Source organism: Wolffia australiana, chromosome 19 (assembly GCF_029677425.1).
Source record: "Wolffia australiana isolate 7733 chromosome 19, ASM2967742v1".
NCBI classification, from domain to species: Eukaryota; Viridiplantae; Streptophyta; class Magnoliopsida; order Alismatales; family Araceae; genus Wolffia; species Wolffia australiana.
Window position 1 is genome coordinate 9,005,657 of NC_135853.1, and position 17,925 is coordinate 9,023,581.

At 39.5% G+C, this 17,925-nt stretch overlaps 1 protein-coding gene across 1 annotated transcript; it reads right to left on the reverse strand.

Moving 5' to 3' along the window:
• Positions 1 to 46: 46 nt before the first annotated feature.
• SMU1 (transducin family protein / WD-40 repeat family protein) lies at positions 47 to 14,819 on the reverse strand. The gene is made up of 16 exons (XM_078590376.1): positions 14,670 to 14,819; positions 12,377 to 12,587; positions 12,079 to 12,231; positions 11,298 to 11,346; positions 6,630 to 6,713; positions 6,430 to 6,533; positions 5,469 to 5,555; positions 5,332 to 5,385; positions 3,224 to 3,319; positions 2,624 to 2,751; positions 1,980 to 2,106; positions 1,789 to 1,848; positions 1,572 to 1,679; positions 962 to 1,062; positions 607 to 658; positions 47 to 275 (listed from the first exon to the last, which is right to left on the reverse strand). The coding sequence occupies exons 1-16, from the start codon at positions 14,696 to 14,698 to the stop codon at positions 180 to 182; spliced, it is 1,539 nt and encodes a 512-aa protein (XP_078446502.1). The 5' UTR covers positions 14,699 to 14,819; the 3' UTR covers positions 47 to 179.
• Positions 14,820 to 17,925: the final 3,106 nt, after the last annotated feature.

Below are 17,925 nucleotides of genomic sequence, written 5' to 3' on the forward strand. Positions count from 1 at the left end.
TACTTGCACATCGCATGCAAGTATTTTGATATCACAAAGTATCTAGTTCAGGAAAAAAAATTCTCATTCAATTTCTTTTTTTTTCCCAGGAAACACAAAATTAGAAAAAAGGGGGGTGAATTACTAGAAGCAGTAATAAACAATAAAGTACATGGAAGCAGAAAGATAAATAAAATAAATCAAGGCTTCCATGTTTTCATACCGTCTTCACCAAATGTAACCACCAAATTCCTGTGGGGATGGTGTGCAACTCCAATCACGTCCTTTTCATGAACCTGCAACATAAATAAGAAAAAGAGAATATAAATCCTTAATATTTGGAGAAATGGAAATAATTATATTGAAATTTTTATCGTGTAATTAGGTTTTAAAAGGATTGAAAAAATTGCGATGCATGCCTTAAATGGAAGTAATAAAGACTTTTTATAATTAGGGTTAAAAAGCAAGAAAAAAAGGACTCAAGATTACGCCCTGGTGAGGGACGGAACGGATGACGGCCCATCATCCGTCCACGAGCCTAAGCTTTTGTGCGGAATAAAATGGAAATCATAAATTTTAAATTAAGGATAATTAGGTTTAAAAAGGTAAGAAAAATGAGATGCTTGCCTTCAAGAGATGCTCAAGATTACCAGACTGTTGACTGAAGCAGTACATATTCCTGTCAAATTATAACATGCACAGCATCAAATAAACCAGTAACAAAAAAAATTTATCGAACAATTGTTTCTTTTTACATGAAGTGCTTCATCTGTCTGACGTTACTGAAATAATTATCTTACTAGTAATAAAAGATAAAATTCTATTAAATTATTTATAGGCACTGGCATGTTTTTAAATTACTGTTGATCACCATTCGTGGGTGATCTCCCCTCTTTTTTTTCAAATATGTATATAGATATATTTGTGATGTATTTTATGGAAATATATAAGAAAGAAGACTTAGAAAATTATATAAAATTACCTGTCTTCGCCAACACAGTAAATCCATTCTCCTTTGGGAGATGTACAGGCACCAAGAAAGTCTCCCCCTTCCCTCTTACCAGAAGAAAAACTCTTGACAACCTGGAAAAACACGCTCCATGTCTTACAAAAAATATTTTTAAATCAAATAACAAAGTTGTTCCAATAGAAATCGCAGAGGTAAGACGAACAAAAAAGAAATTTAAATCATGACGTGCTTAAGAAATTTCTGAATAATTTTATCAAGTATAAGATTCTCACAAAAATATATATTTGATGTGCGCGGTTACTAATTTCTTTTACATAGAAAAAAAAATACAAGTATTTTTCGAAGATGATTAAAAATTCACTACTGAGCAAAATCACAAATACGCGAGAAAACGGACGATAAATAACTGATAATAATTTAACATTTTACAAAAAAATACATCCATCACGCTGTCGTTACTGATCGGCAGGTCTTTTTGCAAATAAAAATTACCAGGTCTTTTTCCAAAATAATGATTAACGGGTACAAAACAGAGAATTTTTTCCAATACAGAAGCAATGTGGCATCCAAACATCAATAACTACGAGGAAATATACACAATGGATAATCAATAAACAAGTACCTGGCCCTGAAGCGTCATTATATAAATAGATGAAGTCTTGTTACACACTATAATGTGGTCCGTATTCTTGGGAAACAGATGAATGGAGTTTACGGCAGCATCACCACCCTAGGAAACACAAAAAAAACATAAGGAAAAAACCAATAAAATTGATTAAAATAATTAAAAATAGTCATAATAGAAGATAAATCAGCCAAAAACTTTGCAAAAGCAGTACCCTCAGCGGAGGGGGTGGTTTGAACGTGTGTAAACAATCAGTAGTCTTAACATCCCACACCTGTCATGGTCAAAGGCAAGAGCTGAATGAGGTTATAAATCTAATATGCGTTTATTTAAGTTTAAAAATGCAATTTAACAAATTGATACAATACATGTTAATTAATATAAGTAGAGGACGCATAAAAATACCTTTACAGTAAAGTCACTTGAGGCAGTGATAACCCGGCTTCCATCGCTGGAAAAGATTGCGTTATTTACAAAAGATGTGTGACCTCGAAATTCCTTCAGCAACTTTCCAGACTTTAGGCCATGCATTCTACCAAAAAATAGAGAAATAAATCATCAGCAATACAAATTTATATAGAAAAGTACACGGGAGACAAGTAAAAATCAGAATTTAATTCATATTCCGTACAACTTAACCATGCACACAACCTCATGTTTGGCATAGCAAATACGAATTTCGATTTTCAGTCTTGTATAAAAAGTCATTTTTTCATTGAAACGCTTTATAAGATAAATTTTAACATATTTCAACAAAAGAAAGATAAACTTAGACAAGAATAAGGACCAACTATACAATTCAATAATCTTGTGTTCCCTAGTATTGGATTCAAAGCTGCGCTTATTTATTACACAGAAGCCACCGATCGTCTTAATTACTATGATACGTTCAGCGGGTCAAACTCTTGGAAACATTTTTCAATAAATGGAAAATTCCTTGGAAAGGCATCAAATTTTGATTCTCCCAATCATTTAAAGCAACAAGAATTAAACCGTCCGATGAGAGAGAGAGAGATATGCGGAGAAAGAGTGTGTGAGAGAGAGAAAACCTAGCAGTGTTGTCAAACGATGCGCTTAATAACTGACTTCCGTCCCGAGAAAACACAACACTAGTAACACCATTTGAATGCGCATGTTCAAGTCGGCGAAGGCACTGACCTGTCCTTAAACGCCAAACCTGTAAGACGTTAAAGCAAAATCTTATTACTGAAAGATAATAAATAAATGAGTCAAGAACAAGCAGGTTCCTCAAGTTAAAGCTGAACTCTCAAAATGACGGGAATGAAAAAACTCTAAAAAAACTATTGGCCCTTCGCAAGAACAGCTTGGCCGTCGAAACGGAATGAGAGGCGAAATGAATTAGAATAAAAGAAGAATATCAAGCTAATTCGTAAATATTTGTTTGAATACCTGTTTACGCAGGAAGGAAACACAAATAAAAATCATATCTGGGTCACAAGCTACATGCCAAGATATGAAACGCAAAAGACCGTGGAAGAAAAGAAAAACAAATTTACAACGAAAAAATGAATTATTTAAAAACAAGACACTGACCAACTCTGAGTGTTTTATCTGACTGGAAATCTTTGACGCAGTGTATATGAAAATGACCCAGATCATTTTACAAAGAAAAAAATTAATTATATTACCTTTATCTTTCCATCCTGTGAGCCGGACGCCAGCATTTCGGAATCCCTACTGAAATCAGCGCAGAGGACAGGATCATCATGCATCATAAAGGCATCCTGTACGCATTTCAATCCATCAGTAATTCACGTTACGGGAAATGAATCACGGAGGCAACTTTGGAGTCAACAACATGACAAAAGGAAAAATATCTCAATGCACCGATATAAAACCATTTGGTCGCGCTTTTGGAGTTGTTTCCTGAATTCATCAGTTTTTCATGGTATGATGTAAGGCTCAGCTTACAGATTAAATTTTATCTCTTAACTCAAAAAAGGTGCAACCAAAGAAGAGGATAAGCACTCAAAAAAGCATTCAACAGCAACTTAGGTCGCCATGATCAAATTTATATATCTTGAAACTCGATCCCCCCCCCCCAAGTCAATTTCAGTTTCTGTCTTAAATAAATTACACAGAGAAACAGGGAAACAACACATTTCTGCATCAACAGTTGAAGCCCCTTGAACTTATGAATTAAGTTTCTACAAACCTCGTAACCTGCAACAGCTGAAAAAATGTTAACCTGCAATGATTAATATGAATATCTTGTGGCAATCTTCTCAAGATAAGTTCAAGGGGAATTAGGACAATGCCCCAAGAAGATGAAGGTAATTGTATACAGCTATTTGAGGTGCAATCATCTTCTTTCAACTGTTGAGGAAAAGGGGCCTCAGATAGGGTTTGCCATAATCGAAGAAGATGAATCGCCGTCTCCCCCATCCTTCATCAGCCCCAGGATGGCAATGACAATGACAAAGTCATCATCATCGCTCGTTGGCAACTAGGATGACGATGAAAGAATTGCCATCGCCATCATTGTTGACCACTTAGATCGAATGACAAGTGCACTCTGCCAGACATTGCTGGTCTACCACTGCTGTTTCTCTTCTTGCCGGTATGCTGCTGATACGAGCCAAATTCGGAAATATAAACGAAAGAGGGGGACATCCTCTAAAATTAGATTTTGCGGCACTATAAATAAGAGGGGGACATCCTCTAGAACAGGAGTTTTTGAAGAAGTATTGGAGTAGCAGGCAGCCAAGGAGATTCTCATCAACTGAAGAGAAGGGGATACCGATGCGGCCTTCCTCGACTCGACGAACCAGCTGATCCAGCCATTCATGAACCATCTTTGTTCCTTCCAAAGCATATTCCTTTTTCTTATTTCCGTTGTCCACTCGTTGGAGTGGTTTGAACTGATTATCACTTTAGTAGAAGGAGTTATTGTTTCTCCCTTTCTCTATCGAAGACTAGTGCCATCTGGGAAGTTCGGGTGGTAACGTATCAGCTGCCCCCCCTTCTCGCCTCAACCCTTCTTATCAACAAGGAATCGTCATAATCCTCACCATTTGTTTGAGCCAGGATAATTATGACGATAACAAAGTCATCGTTGTCCTTGTCACACTCGCCTGTGACAATATCTATATGCCGATATTTGGATGACGATGAGCCTAACAATTTATCCCTCGTGATGAGGCAGAAGTACAAAGAATTAGTTTCATTTTTTATAGGCTGTATGATATAATCATTTACTCTCAAGATTACATTAACTATGAAAGGGATTGTCATATAGTATCCAATAAGACATGATCCCGCTATCATCCTTCTGCTGTCAACGCAGCTCAGCTCTTTGGTCATTTATCACAGAACGCAGCAGATTACAGCTTTCCTAATACAGCATCGGCATATCCAGCCCCTAAGCTTAGCCCATTTTTTTCTTCGCGCAAAAGGAAATATTGTTCATTCAATCTGAACGAACAGGTGGATATGAAAGGTGGGATGGAAAAATTGCTTCATCTCTTACATTAAAAAGTTGTTCACGAATTAATATCATCAAGGCATTGGCAGCTGCATATTTGCACAAAAAAAATGAAAATCATAGGTGATGAATCATTTTCATTTAGTTAATAACAAAGAATCCATCTGTCACAGTGGAAGCATTGACTATGTACCACAATAGACCTGATAAAATTAAAATGGATACATCATGTTGCAGTGTTCAAATCCTGAGATGCTAATGAATAAGAAAAGGATAGTTTTAATGATATCAAATAAAATTTAAAATCCTCACATCAGCTTGGTATTGGAGGTCCTTTTTGAGCTTCCCGCTTATATAGTCCCAAACCTGCAAAGTAGTCCAGCAGAGGAACAAGTCTGATACTTTATAGCAGTAAGCGGATAATACATTTGAGATAGCAAGTATCAAACCTCAATGAAGCCATCGATTGAGGAAGAAACCAGGTACTGCCCATCAGGAGAGAACCGAGCATAAAGAGGATAACTTTTCTTCCCAAACTGATACAATGAAAATGCATTCTCAAAGGATGATTTTCTTGAAATAAATTTCCAAAACTATAAAATCCACAAGGAATCTACCATCATCATGATGTACGAAACAATGATCCAGGTTTCAAGCGATTTTTTTTAACGATTCTAGGATTCAAGTAATTTTGAAAGAAATGTAATTTATCCGTATAAAATGGATCAGAAAAGCCATTAATAATTTCCTAGCTGCTTTCAGATAATGACGCGTGCCCTTAGGAATTCAATTGTTAAAATCGAATAAGATCATTTCAGTTCTAGTTGTCAGCAAACTTTGTGCTAGAAGCCAGAAAAAAGTACGCTGATATAGCCAAACAACCACAAGATATGTGATACATCCAGCTTGTATCACAAAAAGGAATTAACCAGGAATAACACGATTGAACTCAACTGCCAACAAATCAAGAAATGTCCACAACTGTTCTGATGAATCTGTCTTAAGAGAGAGAGGTGAAAACAAAGATAGAAATGGACCGCCCTGATGGACGAGTTCCCCTCCGGCCGCAGATGGATCCTCCGCTGCTCCAGCCACCAGCGCTCCGCCCCTTCTTCCCCATTGCCGGTAAGACTTCCAAGAAAATACCCATCCCCGCCCAGCGCCGGCTGTTCTTCCTTTTAAACCAATTCACACGTGCGAACAATCGCACGCGCATTCTGTTGGGTTTCTTCCTCTTGAATGCCGATGATTTTTTTTGAAAATTTTTGAATGCCAATGATACGTTCTTTTAAAGAACGTATCGATATGTAATCCCGTATTAAGTTGATATTTTATTAATACCAAACGTTTATAGCCATTAAAATACCGCAATCAGATTTTATTTAATGATTGAACAAAAGAGGGATTCACCTTTATTAGGTGCACAAGTGTTGTCGGGTACATGTCGTCTTCATCCTGTTTCATCGCTGCAGTTCCTTTGAAAAGATCAAATTGTGTTCCAGGCGGCAGTAATCCTGTATAAAAATTTAAACATAAAAGATTATGTCACATTCTATGGAAATACGATTAAATATTGCATTGTAGAAAAACATCCATGACCAATTAATTACCTTGGTGCTGCTGCCATTTCAAGGCCTGACCAATCAATGCCATTAAACGCGATGGAGGCACAACATTGACCTCGGAAGCAATGGCTGATGAATCAAAAAGCAGAAAATAAGCAACGGAACAAATAAATTGTGTCCAACATAATCTGAATGAAGAAGCATCGTGGAGAAAATCATAAAGCAAAAATTGCAATCATAGGAATTGTTAGCTATTGTTAACCAAGGCTGTTTACGTTTATATTTTTTTGTATTTTCTCCCTATGTCCTGTATGGCCCATTATGATAGGCCCAATATGATGTAGCCCATATTAGTACCCTATATATAAGGGTACGTGGGTTTAGGTTTAGAAAGAAAAAAGGTATTATGTTTCTTCTTTTTGTGTCATCTAGGGATTGTAAACCTTGAAGTTATTTGCCCGTTCTTACTCAGGAACTCAAAGGAATAATTATCACATAATGGTTCCACTACAACAACCAGATCTGCAGAGTGGAACTCAAGCTATATACCACCAATTCAAGTTTAGACAAGAAAACAAAGACCTCGCATTCATCACTCTGTGTGCATCGCTGAATCAACATAAATAGCTCATAGGCTGGCAAAGCAAGATACTATCACGTGGGGGTTGCCTAGTGCTGCTGAGATCAGTGCTCTCAGCTATCCCTAGCTTCTACCTGTCGATGTTTAAGGTGCCAGTAGGAGTGGCCAATCAACTTGAAGGGCTAATAAAGCGTTTTTTTTGGGGCGGGAAGGGAGAAGGGGGCACAGGAGGGACACCCCTGGTCGCCTGGGATGTGGTATGTAGACCCGTGAAACAGGGAGGACTGGGGATTCTTCATTTAGAGTCCATGAATCTTGCACTGCTCGCCAAATGGGTTGAACGAATGATGTCATCGACGGAGGGGCTGGCATTCAAGGTTTTAAGGGATGCGTATGATCCGCCGTTGAATTGGGAGGGGGTGGGCGCAAAAGAGAGGAGAATCCCCTTTCTGGCATAGCCTGAGGCAAACCATTCCCCACATCCAGGATTTTTTTGATCCTCAATTGGGGGATGGTGAACGGTCCGGTTTTGGGCCAACAACTGGACAAAGCAGGGCCCCCTGAAGACGCAGTTCCCGAGGCTTTTTGCGCTGGCGAGGAACCCCAATATCGCCGTCAGCGAGTGCTGGGAAGGGGCGTGGGTCCCTAACCTCCCTAGGTCGATGTCGGAGGAACGTTTCGTGGAGTTGCTGAGGATGCACGAGATCATATTCCCTCTTAGCCCCTCGGGAGCATCCCGGGATGGTTGGGTATGGCAGGGGCCGCTTTTCTCAGTAAAGGAGGCATATTTGAAAATCCAAGGGGAAGTGAGGGACGACAACTCTACCGGCGCTACATGTCACCTCATAATGAAACAAAAAATCCCCTTAAAGGTGCGGCTGTTCGGGTGGTTGTTGAGGAGACGGCGAGTGGTCACACGGGTATATCGCAGGCGATGGGCGCCAATGGAGCCCGTCTCGTGCCCTCTGTGTGGCGGGGGGAGGAAGACTGTTCACACATTTTTTTCACATGTCCGTTTGCCAGGGGAGTATGGGCATCGCAGCGGGTCCACGGAGTGGATATTTCCTCCGACACCGCGTTTTGGGCGTCTTTCACTACGGGTAGACACCGGAGCAGAGCGGACTGGGGGAAAATATTGGCGATACTCTGGGCGGTATGGATGCATCGAAATGAAGTGGTGTTCAAAGGCGGGGCAGCATCGGTGGACAGCGTCCTCTCGAACATTGAGATTTAAGTATCTTTTTGGGGGCTGGGGGGGTGTCCTCTCGGTCTTACGTGGCCATGTCTGTAGATGCTATGTACATTATGCTTGTTTTTTTTTAATGGAACAGGTAGACCACCGGTTTCTGGGTGGCCTGCCCTACTTTCTTTCAAGAGAAAAAAAAAAAACATAAATAGCTCATATTTTCCAACATTTTGCCTTCAAGACAACTGGTATAGGAAGCGTCTGGCCCATAAAACTCCTTCATTCTTTAAGGAAGAGCTAAATAATAACACGGATGCCTTCCCCAGAAAACACAATTAACTTCTACGGAAAAAATCAAAATTTTGAAGGTCATTGTTCTTCTGCCATTTGTACTTTATAGGAGGCCATAAGTAGAAAAAGGCTATTTTATTTCTCTTATCAATCCAAAATTACAATGATATTGATGTGCATCAATGGGACCCATGAAGGAGATTTTGAGATGCTGAATGATTCGTATGGATCTGTCGAGTTTTTTTTAAATAAAAAAGGGGTAAACACCCGATGAATCATTGAATATATGCCCTTCTATTTTTCTCTTTTCTGTGTTTTTGGCCCAGTACGAGGCCCATTATGTATCACCTGTATACCCCACATATATTAGGGTATACAAGGACGTTGTTTTGCTGTTGTTGAAAAATACTTTTCTTTCTCTATGTGAGTTTCTTCCTCCACCTCCTTACACCCGTCACCTAGGGTTTGGCTGGAGGTGAATCTCACGCCCCCATCACGATCTTACGGTCCCTTCACCATCAATCCAATCATATTCAAATCCTCCCCTCTCCGCCTGTCGCCTGCTGGAGCCATGTCGCCTTTAATCTCTCCGCTTCGTGTATGGCTCCATCTGTAGAGGCCATTCTTTCCCTGAACAGCACCTTGATTTGATGCAACCAGATGGCCCAGAACGCAAAATGCTAGGTCACCTACTTCATTTCCTCTGCCTCTGCAGTTCTCAATTGAGTCCCAGAAAGTCTCTTCATATGTCCCCTTCACCCTTGATAATGCCTGGCAGGCCCAAATCATGCAAGAAAATGAGCACTCAAAGAAGAAATGATTGCAGTCTTCTTCCCCACTAGAGCATAGCAGGCATTGGGACGATACTTAAAAGCAAAAGGGATAGGTCGCGTGCAGGTTGCCCGTTCCCTTCATGTCCGGCCTGCCCACCACAGCAAACCCTCAAATCTCATGCGAGACAGACCAAGTCTAGAGAGAGAGAGAGAGAGAGGAAGACAGGTCGCTAATCCGAATATAGCCTTTCGTGGAGGACTCTTGTTATTAGTCTTCTTTGGGCTAGCAGCCAACCAACGATCCTCGCCTTCAGTGGGACTCTTTGTCGCCATGTGAATCTGCATGCCCGGATTAGCGACCTGTCTTCCTCTGGCCCCTCCCCAATCCTCGAGTAAGCCTTCTGGACTGAGAAAGGGCCATTTGTCCATACCCAACAATCCCGCTTTCCATCATTCGGTCTTAATTGGATTAAGGATTGCTTATGTCCATAAGTTCAGACACCCGTTGGACAGATAAGGCGCCCTGTATGATAAGGATCCGCACTCCATCCCAACAGTCCCGAACATGGGCATTTTGATTCTGTGTGAGCGTGTACAGACGAGGGAAAGTCTCACTTAAGATGCTGTGCGCCGACCACGCATCCCTCCAGTCTTAAAATGTTGCCACGTTGCCTAGCTAGGCAGAAAAGAATCCTCATACTCGTGGAAACATCTGTCTAAGCCCTTGCCACAATGGTGATGGCCCCTGACACGGATCTGCCTTTCTGTCCCAATTCAGTCCCTTGCTATTGATGTCTCACAGTAATTTGATGAGAAGATCGTCCCATGGATTCATTATTCCCTCCACCCATTTAGATAATAATGTTGTGTTCATACTCTGCATGTGCAGAACCTCCATATGGATCTGTCGTGTTGAAAAAGGAAATCCGATTGTATGCCCTATCCTTCAGAAATGTTGTCAAAAAAGGAGAGAATGTAACACTGGTCAATCTCAAGGAGATCCAAGTCTCAAGAACAAAAATGCGACAGTAGAAGAAAGGAAGCAGGAGAGAAGAAGATGAATGATGAAAAAGACTGAATCATCTCTTCCTCTCCTCTAGATCAAGAAAGATGCCCCCACAAGTCCAGCCCACAGCAGCGTCAACTGAATTCCGGGTGTCCCTTTGACCCAAGCCCCTCCCCTTTTATTGGTCAAAGTCGTTTGACCACCCATATGCCCATTGGTCAAAGTTTTTTTACCATGCTCGTGATCTCTCATTATTTTGGCACGTTTCTTCTGATAGGACTTAAGGAGCCATCTTGAGCACGGATATTCAGCTCACCAGTTTCCTTCCCTCCAACAAATACATTCTTCGACAGAAGAAAGGATGAAAAGCAAAAGGCCATCACGGACTAAGTTTGGATAAAAGTGATCCAATAATGAAAAAAATTTATCTTATATCGGAAGAAACGCTACCAGCCTGATCATCTGCTGACTCATTTTGACTCTCAATCGTGTCAATCAAATCCAATTTTGGTGAATGAAAGTTCAACAGACCAGCCAATTCAAATGATTCATGAGCTCGGCCTTTTGCTCACCAGCAACAAAATTTTCCCCTTAAGTGTGGAATAAGACGACAAAGAGACGGAAAATCAATTTTACTGAAAACTATATCACCAGTAGTACTATCTTCTTTTGATCATACAATCAAAAGATGTGAAATCCTCAACTAGAGCCACGATGAGGCTCAAAACTCAGACTATTGTTGAAAATATTGGAATATATTTTTGTTGCAATGGATTATAGAAGACCATCTCACCGCTTAATCAATGAAATAACGAAATCATTTTCAGACAAAGGCTGCATGAATTAACCAACTGAAAATACGAGTAACTAGAAAAACCTTGAGCTATCATTGCACGACGCTTCTCCTTTGTTGATTCTTGATATGCCTGCAAATATAAATGTTTCGTTCTTCAGTAATTGGGAGGACATAAAAGAGCACCAAAGAAAAATTGTTTACGTCAAATATTCATATGATCAACCAACATGGGGCAACAGTAAAAGTATCAAATGTCTTTTCAGTGAAATTCTTCCATGCCAGAATGAGCAAAACAGGACTAAAATCATCAGAAAAATTGAGAAGATAGAATATTTTTCAAGCTGCAACAAAGAATCGTCAATTGAGCTAGTAGATCACAGAATAATAAAAGAAAGATAGGCCTAATAAAGACTTCAAGATGACTCTTTCATAAAACATCATAAGAACTGTGTCCAAAAAGACGGCCAACACAAAGAATTTGGAGACTCTGCTGATGTTTTTGCTCTTTGAAACACAATGCTATACAGAAATCACCAATTCCAGGAATAAACAAGGAAAAAGTGACCATCCAACTCAGTGTCCTTATGCTTGAATGTCCATTTCCAATAAAAATATCTTCCACAACAACGACACACAGTTAATTCTAGGAAGGTATGCCAAGAAAATAATAAAATATTTATCGTTTAAGATAAATTATGAATGCTGTGGGTTTTTAAATAGCATAACATTTTATGCAGTAATTCGACATTAGAAGTGACATGACCAGAATGACCTCAATTTATGAATAAAAACATACCATTAAACAGTGTAATGGCAGAAAGAGAGCCAGGAGACAAGAACACTTTTTGAGAGGGATGCAAACCTCAAGAGGATCAAAATATGTTCGAACAAGGAGATGTTCAAGGCGCAAATATCTCTCAGGCTGTTCTTGTTTCATAATACCCATTGCCTGAGTTTGCCTTAAAATGGCGCGAGCAGTGTCCAACTCACGAAGTTCAATCATCTCGAGAACAATCTGTTGAACAGGCAGAAAGAACCAAAGATGAAAATTATTCATTTGAAACTATCCCATGTATCTACGGTGATATGGGCCATCTTAGTCAAAAAGTTAAACACAATTTACAGAAGAAAAAAAGTTCCAGAAACATTTTCTTACTTACTTCCTCATAAAGATCCTCTAGCTTATTTCTTGGAAGCTTCAGTTGTGCCACTTGAGGTAGAATAGCATCCCACTTGCCACTGTTAATGTCTGAAACCAACGTTTCCAGGCTGTCCACTGTATTAAGGGAAACCTGACACTCATTCTGTAATGTCTGAAAGGTTTGATGGAGTGAGTTCTCTTTACAGAACTGAAGGATGATCTTAATTACACTGAAAAAAAATTTGACACACATGTTATCAATGCAGTAAAATATCTGCTTCGATAAAAGAACAAAAAATATTCCGCACCATTCCCTTTGAAAAATAAAAAGTGTACACAGGTAAATTGCGTATGAGACATTAAAAGGGAGTAAGTTCACCTGGACACGTTATTGACCAAAGTCATTGATTCGCTGCCACAGATTCTTTATTGCAGCATAAATTTAAATAAATTTTGTTTTTTTCTCAAAATAAGTGCATCCATAAAATATGCACGAAATTGGAATGCCTTCTAAATAATTCTCACACAATTTATTGTGGTTATATTTCCAAAGGTATGCAAGAATCATTTTTAACAATATTTCATCATCAAATTTTGAGTACTCTAGGAAAAAAAGGGCAAGCACAATTCTACATTCGTTTGATTGAGGACATGAAAAAAGTGGAGGAAGGTTGCCCGTGATTGGTGATCCTCCTTATATGATTCATAAATAGAAAGATACAAATACAACCTAGACCCAAGTGGTCCGCACACACTCCGTTCACCTCACTCTAAACCAAACCGAGACTAAGCTCTCCACATGTTCCACTACGCTGACCAGCAATGCCTCTCGTCCTTTGAAGATGACCTCATTGTGAGTGCAGCCATATGGCCCAGAGCACGGCAAACAGCTGCCCCCCATTCCTCTCTCCCAGTGGATAACCCTTCCCATATGGCTGTCGAGACATTTATTGCGGACACAGATTGGTTGGCCCACGCTGACTGAGCAAGCGGGCATTCAAAGAGAAGATGGAAACAATCTTCCTCACCCTCCATGCACATAACGCACTCTGTTGGGGGCTTCCGGTAGCCATCTCTTCCTGAAGGCCCACGTTACCAATCTTCGTCTAAGGAGCAGCCACCCAAATAGCCACAATTTTAGGGGGATCTTTAGGATCCATACAACTTGGCATGCATTGAAGAACGACAATTCCTCCTCTGCTTGTCTTTGTCTGATCTTTACATATGCACTCCTGAAGACTAAGGGATTGCCTGACCAAATCCACCCATCATGAGCCCCGATCTCAAGTCGCATATGCAGCAGGGACTACAGCACACGAGTTACAGACAAAAAATGGTTTCCACGTGCTGTCCCAATTCTTTCCAGGGGGTAAAGACGTAGCGTGAGTTAGTCACTGAGACTGGTTGCCTCTTAGACCCTAAGCCATATTATTGATTGAGGACATGTTGATTCAGATAAACCAAATCAATGTAAATGTCAGAATCCTCATGTTGTGGGGTAAATTTCTCAAAGACAGCCTATAAAGTAGAGAAACTAAAACTTCAAAGAAAAATCGTACACCAGATCGGTATATATCAACGGCTTAAGATTTAATGCTACATTTTTTCATTCAAAGAAATAAAATTTAATGCTACATGATGGGATTTCAAAGTATAATTATACATCATCTCTCCAGATTTTCTCTTCAGACAAATTTATAACTGAGAACTGACTTTCTTCAGTCTGAATACGTTCCAACCATGGCAGCCGGAAAATTAGATACCAGAAAAATAGGGCACGCTAAAACCTCAGATAAAACTTCCTCAAGATCATCACCACATTTTACAACTTTGAACTCTAAATGTGAGTTAATCGATTACTCTCACTGACGGTATAAACGCTCCTATTTCATTACCGACGTAAACCTAGAGACGACTGCAGAAAAAAAAGACAAAGAGTGGGAAGCTGATCTTGGCAGCCTTTCAAAGTATTTTCAGATGAATTACTTTCATGAAATCATCACTGACGCACATCACCACTCACGCACTTCATTTCATGCGCTACCCTTCTCTAGAAGAAAATCATCAGAAACGGTACAACCTCGACTTGTTTCTGACCTTGTGAGGCATTGCGCAGTAATCACATCAACAAAAACAAACCGAGTCATTCGTGGTTGAAACAATGCCCGATTCCAAGATGAAAAAGGGAAACAATTCCGGAATGCGTCGTTTGAGCAATGTTTTGCTCGTCTCCGAAAGCAAAGAACGATTCGAAATAGAGATGAACAACACTAGTAAGAATCTGGTAAATGGAGGTGGAAGAGGCAACGTACTCTCGAGCTTCGATCTCAAGAGTCGACATCGCGAGGTCGGGCTTGGTGATGCGCAGAGAAGAACCAGTCGACGGAGTAGAGAAAGCAGGCAACGGCCACTTTCGTCTGTCTTTCTTCAAGCCCCGCCTTAAACCTCTCTCTCTCTCTCTCTCTCTCTCTCTCTCTCTCTCTCTCTCTCTCTCTCTCTCTCTCTCTCTCTCTCTCTCTCTCTCTCTCTCTCTCTCTCTCTCTCTCTCTCTCTCTCTCTCTCTCTCTCTCTCTCTCTCTCTCTCTCTCTCTCTCTCTCTCTCTCTCTCTCTCTCTCTCTCTCTCTCTCTCTCTCTCTCTCTCTCTCTCTCTCTCTCTCTCTCTCTCTCTCTCTCTCTCTCTCTCAATCTAAAATAAATATATCTTTCCTTCTTAGTCTCTCTATTCCCATCTTAATATTTATATGTTTCTCTCTTTATCTCTCTCCCTTAATCTCTGTAAATATCTATTTCCATCATAGTCTATATCTCTATATATCTCTCTACAGCTATCTATCTCTCCCTGTAAATACCTCTCTCCACATCTCTCTCTTTATATATATTAGTCATGTATATGCTCTTACTATCTATCTACACATCACCTGTCTCTTTATGTATACATTTATATCCATTCATCATCTATATTTTTGAATCAATATACATCTAGCTATCTATCCATCTCATGCTCTCATTCATTCTTTTTCTATCTCTCTCTCTCACTCACACTATTTCCCTATTTATCTCCATATTTAGTGCACTATCTCTCACTCTTGTTCAACGTCTGTCTTGATCTCTATTCTATCTTTGTATCTATCTCAAGCGCCATAATTGTCTCACTCTTGATGGATATTATGTGGGAGTCAAGCCAAATCAAAACACCATGTTTTTATTTAAGTTCATTGCATAAAATATTAGTTCACTAATATTTTAGAGTGATTTTTTTCATGAAGTCCATGAATATGTGCAATGACACGATGAATTATGATGATACAATTATCGCTAGACTGTCCTCCATCCATTCTGGGTGTGTCTAGTCTTAATGGAATTATTATGGTAGTGAGAGTGACTATTTAATAAGCTAATGCTCTACTCTAGACTTTCTTGGTGCCCTCAGCTATGCTCTTGATCCGTGAAATGGTGTTAAATATGTTAAAGCACGTTAAGGAGCTATTGATGAGCTGAAGCACTCAACAGGTTTGATTCTGCTGCTATTTTTCAACAGAGGATGGACAATGGTCAACCACACAACGGTCACATTGAGGCCTATGAATACCTGTGTAATACATTAGATCACTGAGGCTTTTCTTAATCTATTATGTCTCCCAAGGTGGCGGCTCCTCCCGTCACCCTGTCCATCCTCTAATCTATGTCTCTATCTTCTGTTCAGTATTATTTCAGACTAGATGGCTTCTAGATTCAAGATCGTGAGATGCTCTTTCTCTCTTCTTCTCTACTTCCTCTTCTTGATCTCATATTGGCATCTCACATTTATTAACACTACTTTACCTAGCTGGTCTTCCGAAACATGTCTTCTAATTATTTCTATTTGATGGATAGCCAAGATAAATATTGAATTATAGGGATATAATATCACTATCTGATCCTACATATATGTTATGTAAGGTGATATTGTGGTTGTTAGTGCGGCGACACAAAGGACATATAGTGGGTGCCTTTGGAGAAAGAGTTCATTGAATTAATTCGAAGAATCCATGAATGTATTATACCTAAACGTCAATCATGTTGATCCATTGACCTGAGACACCAAGGACATCTCATGGATAGACAACTATATTTTGGCAACGACATACGAGTCTCTAGCCACGGGATTCAAACAAGCCATAGCTTGGATGTAGGAAGAAACCCACATATGATTGAGGTCAAGATGGTATCATCTGCCTTCAATATTAGAGGATATCGAATCAATGAAGATGATGCAGCTAAATCCCGAGCCAAGGTAGCGAGGATATTGGAGAAGGCATTCTGCAACGGTCCCCATCACACATTAATACTAATAGAATGACGTATTAGAGTTTGGCAATCAACTATACCCTAAGTCGTTCAGGAGTCTCGCGTAAAGGAAGGATTATACATATAAGGTAACCAATGATGATATAGGTTCCACGAGAGAGTTTGAACACTATTTGGTATCTTCTGGAGCACAAGGTGTAGCTTGGCACCCCACGACCTGCAAACGTAACCTATTGATTGGGTTAAATCGATACTTAATTAATTACTCCATGAGGTTGGCTAATAATTGTTATTGGGCCACCAAATTTATTAATCAGAATGGTACATGGGCCTAGAGGGTCACACGCAAAAGACCATAGGGGCATTGGTGAATATATTTTACTAGATAAGTTTTTGAGAAAAATATTAAGTAAAATACAGATAGAGCAAAGTGCACACATTGTAGGCACCTAGGCCAACCAAAGCTGGGTGCAACCCCTTTCTTCATTATGAGCACTTCGCCACTCATCCAAGAAGATAATCTTCATGGTGAAAAGGTCTAGAAGATTTTCAAGAAGAGTTGGAGAAGAAAAAGTGAAAATATAAGAGCAATGTGATCATATGGATACTTCTAGAGGTTGGACATGTGAGTGGCTTCAAAAAAATCTCAAAGTGAAGATGTCCATGGTGGAATAAGTTTGCCATTAGGTACATATGATATGTTCATTTAAAGATAGATTTGGAATCGATTAACACTTATGTTGCATAGGCCATTGTTTCTATCATTCAACCATGGCACTAGAACCCAAAAATAACCAATTTTATTATTGGTGGATCTTGACCCTTCATCTCATATCATAAAAGTGATCCAAGGGCCCAGAATTGAATCTGATTGAGCCATCATAAATGGTTAAAATCAAGTGTTTTAGAGCCAAGAGTAGGAGCTGGATTTGAATTGAAGAATTACAAAAAGGGCTAATAGATAAAATAAAGTGGTTGTACCTTGGGATTATTGTATTTCAGCATCAAACGAGGGGAATGTAGGGTGATATTTATGCACATCATTCCCTTATTAGAAATCCTAGATTCCTCTCTCTTTACTTTTAGCGTGCGACCCAGCATGGCTAGCTGACGTAAAAGGGTTGTTCTCAAGTCTATAATGTTTGAGATGCCATCATGTGATCTTTTTCTTGACTTCTTTTAGTCTTTCTTGAATGATTAAAAAATATAGGTTTGGGTAGCTCTTTCTTATCTTGGAGTAAAATTAATTTGAATTTTTAAATTTTAATACAAATATGAAA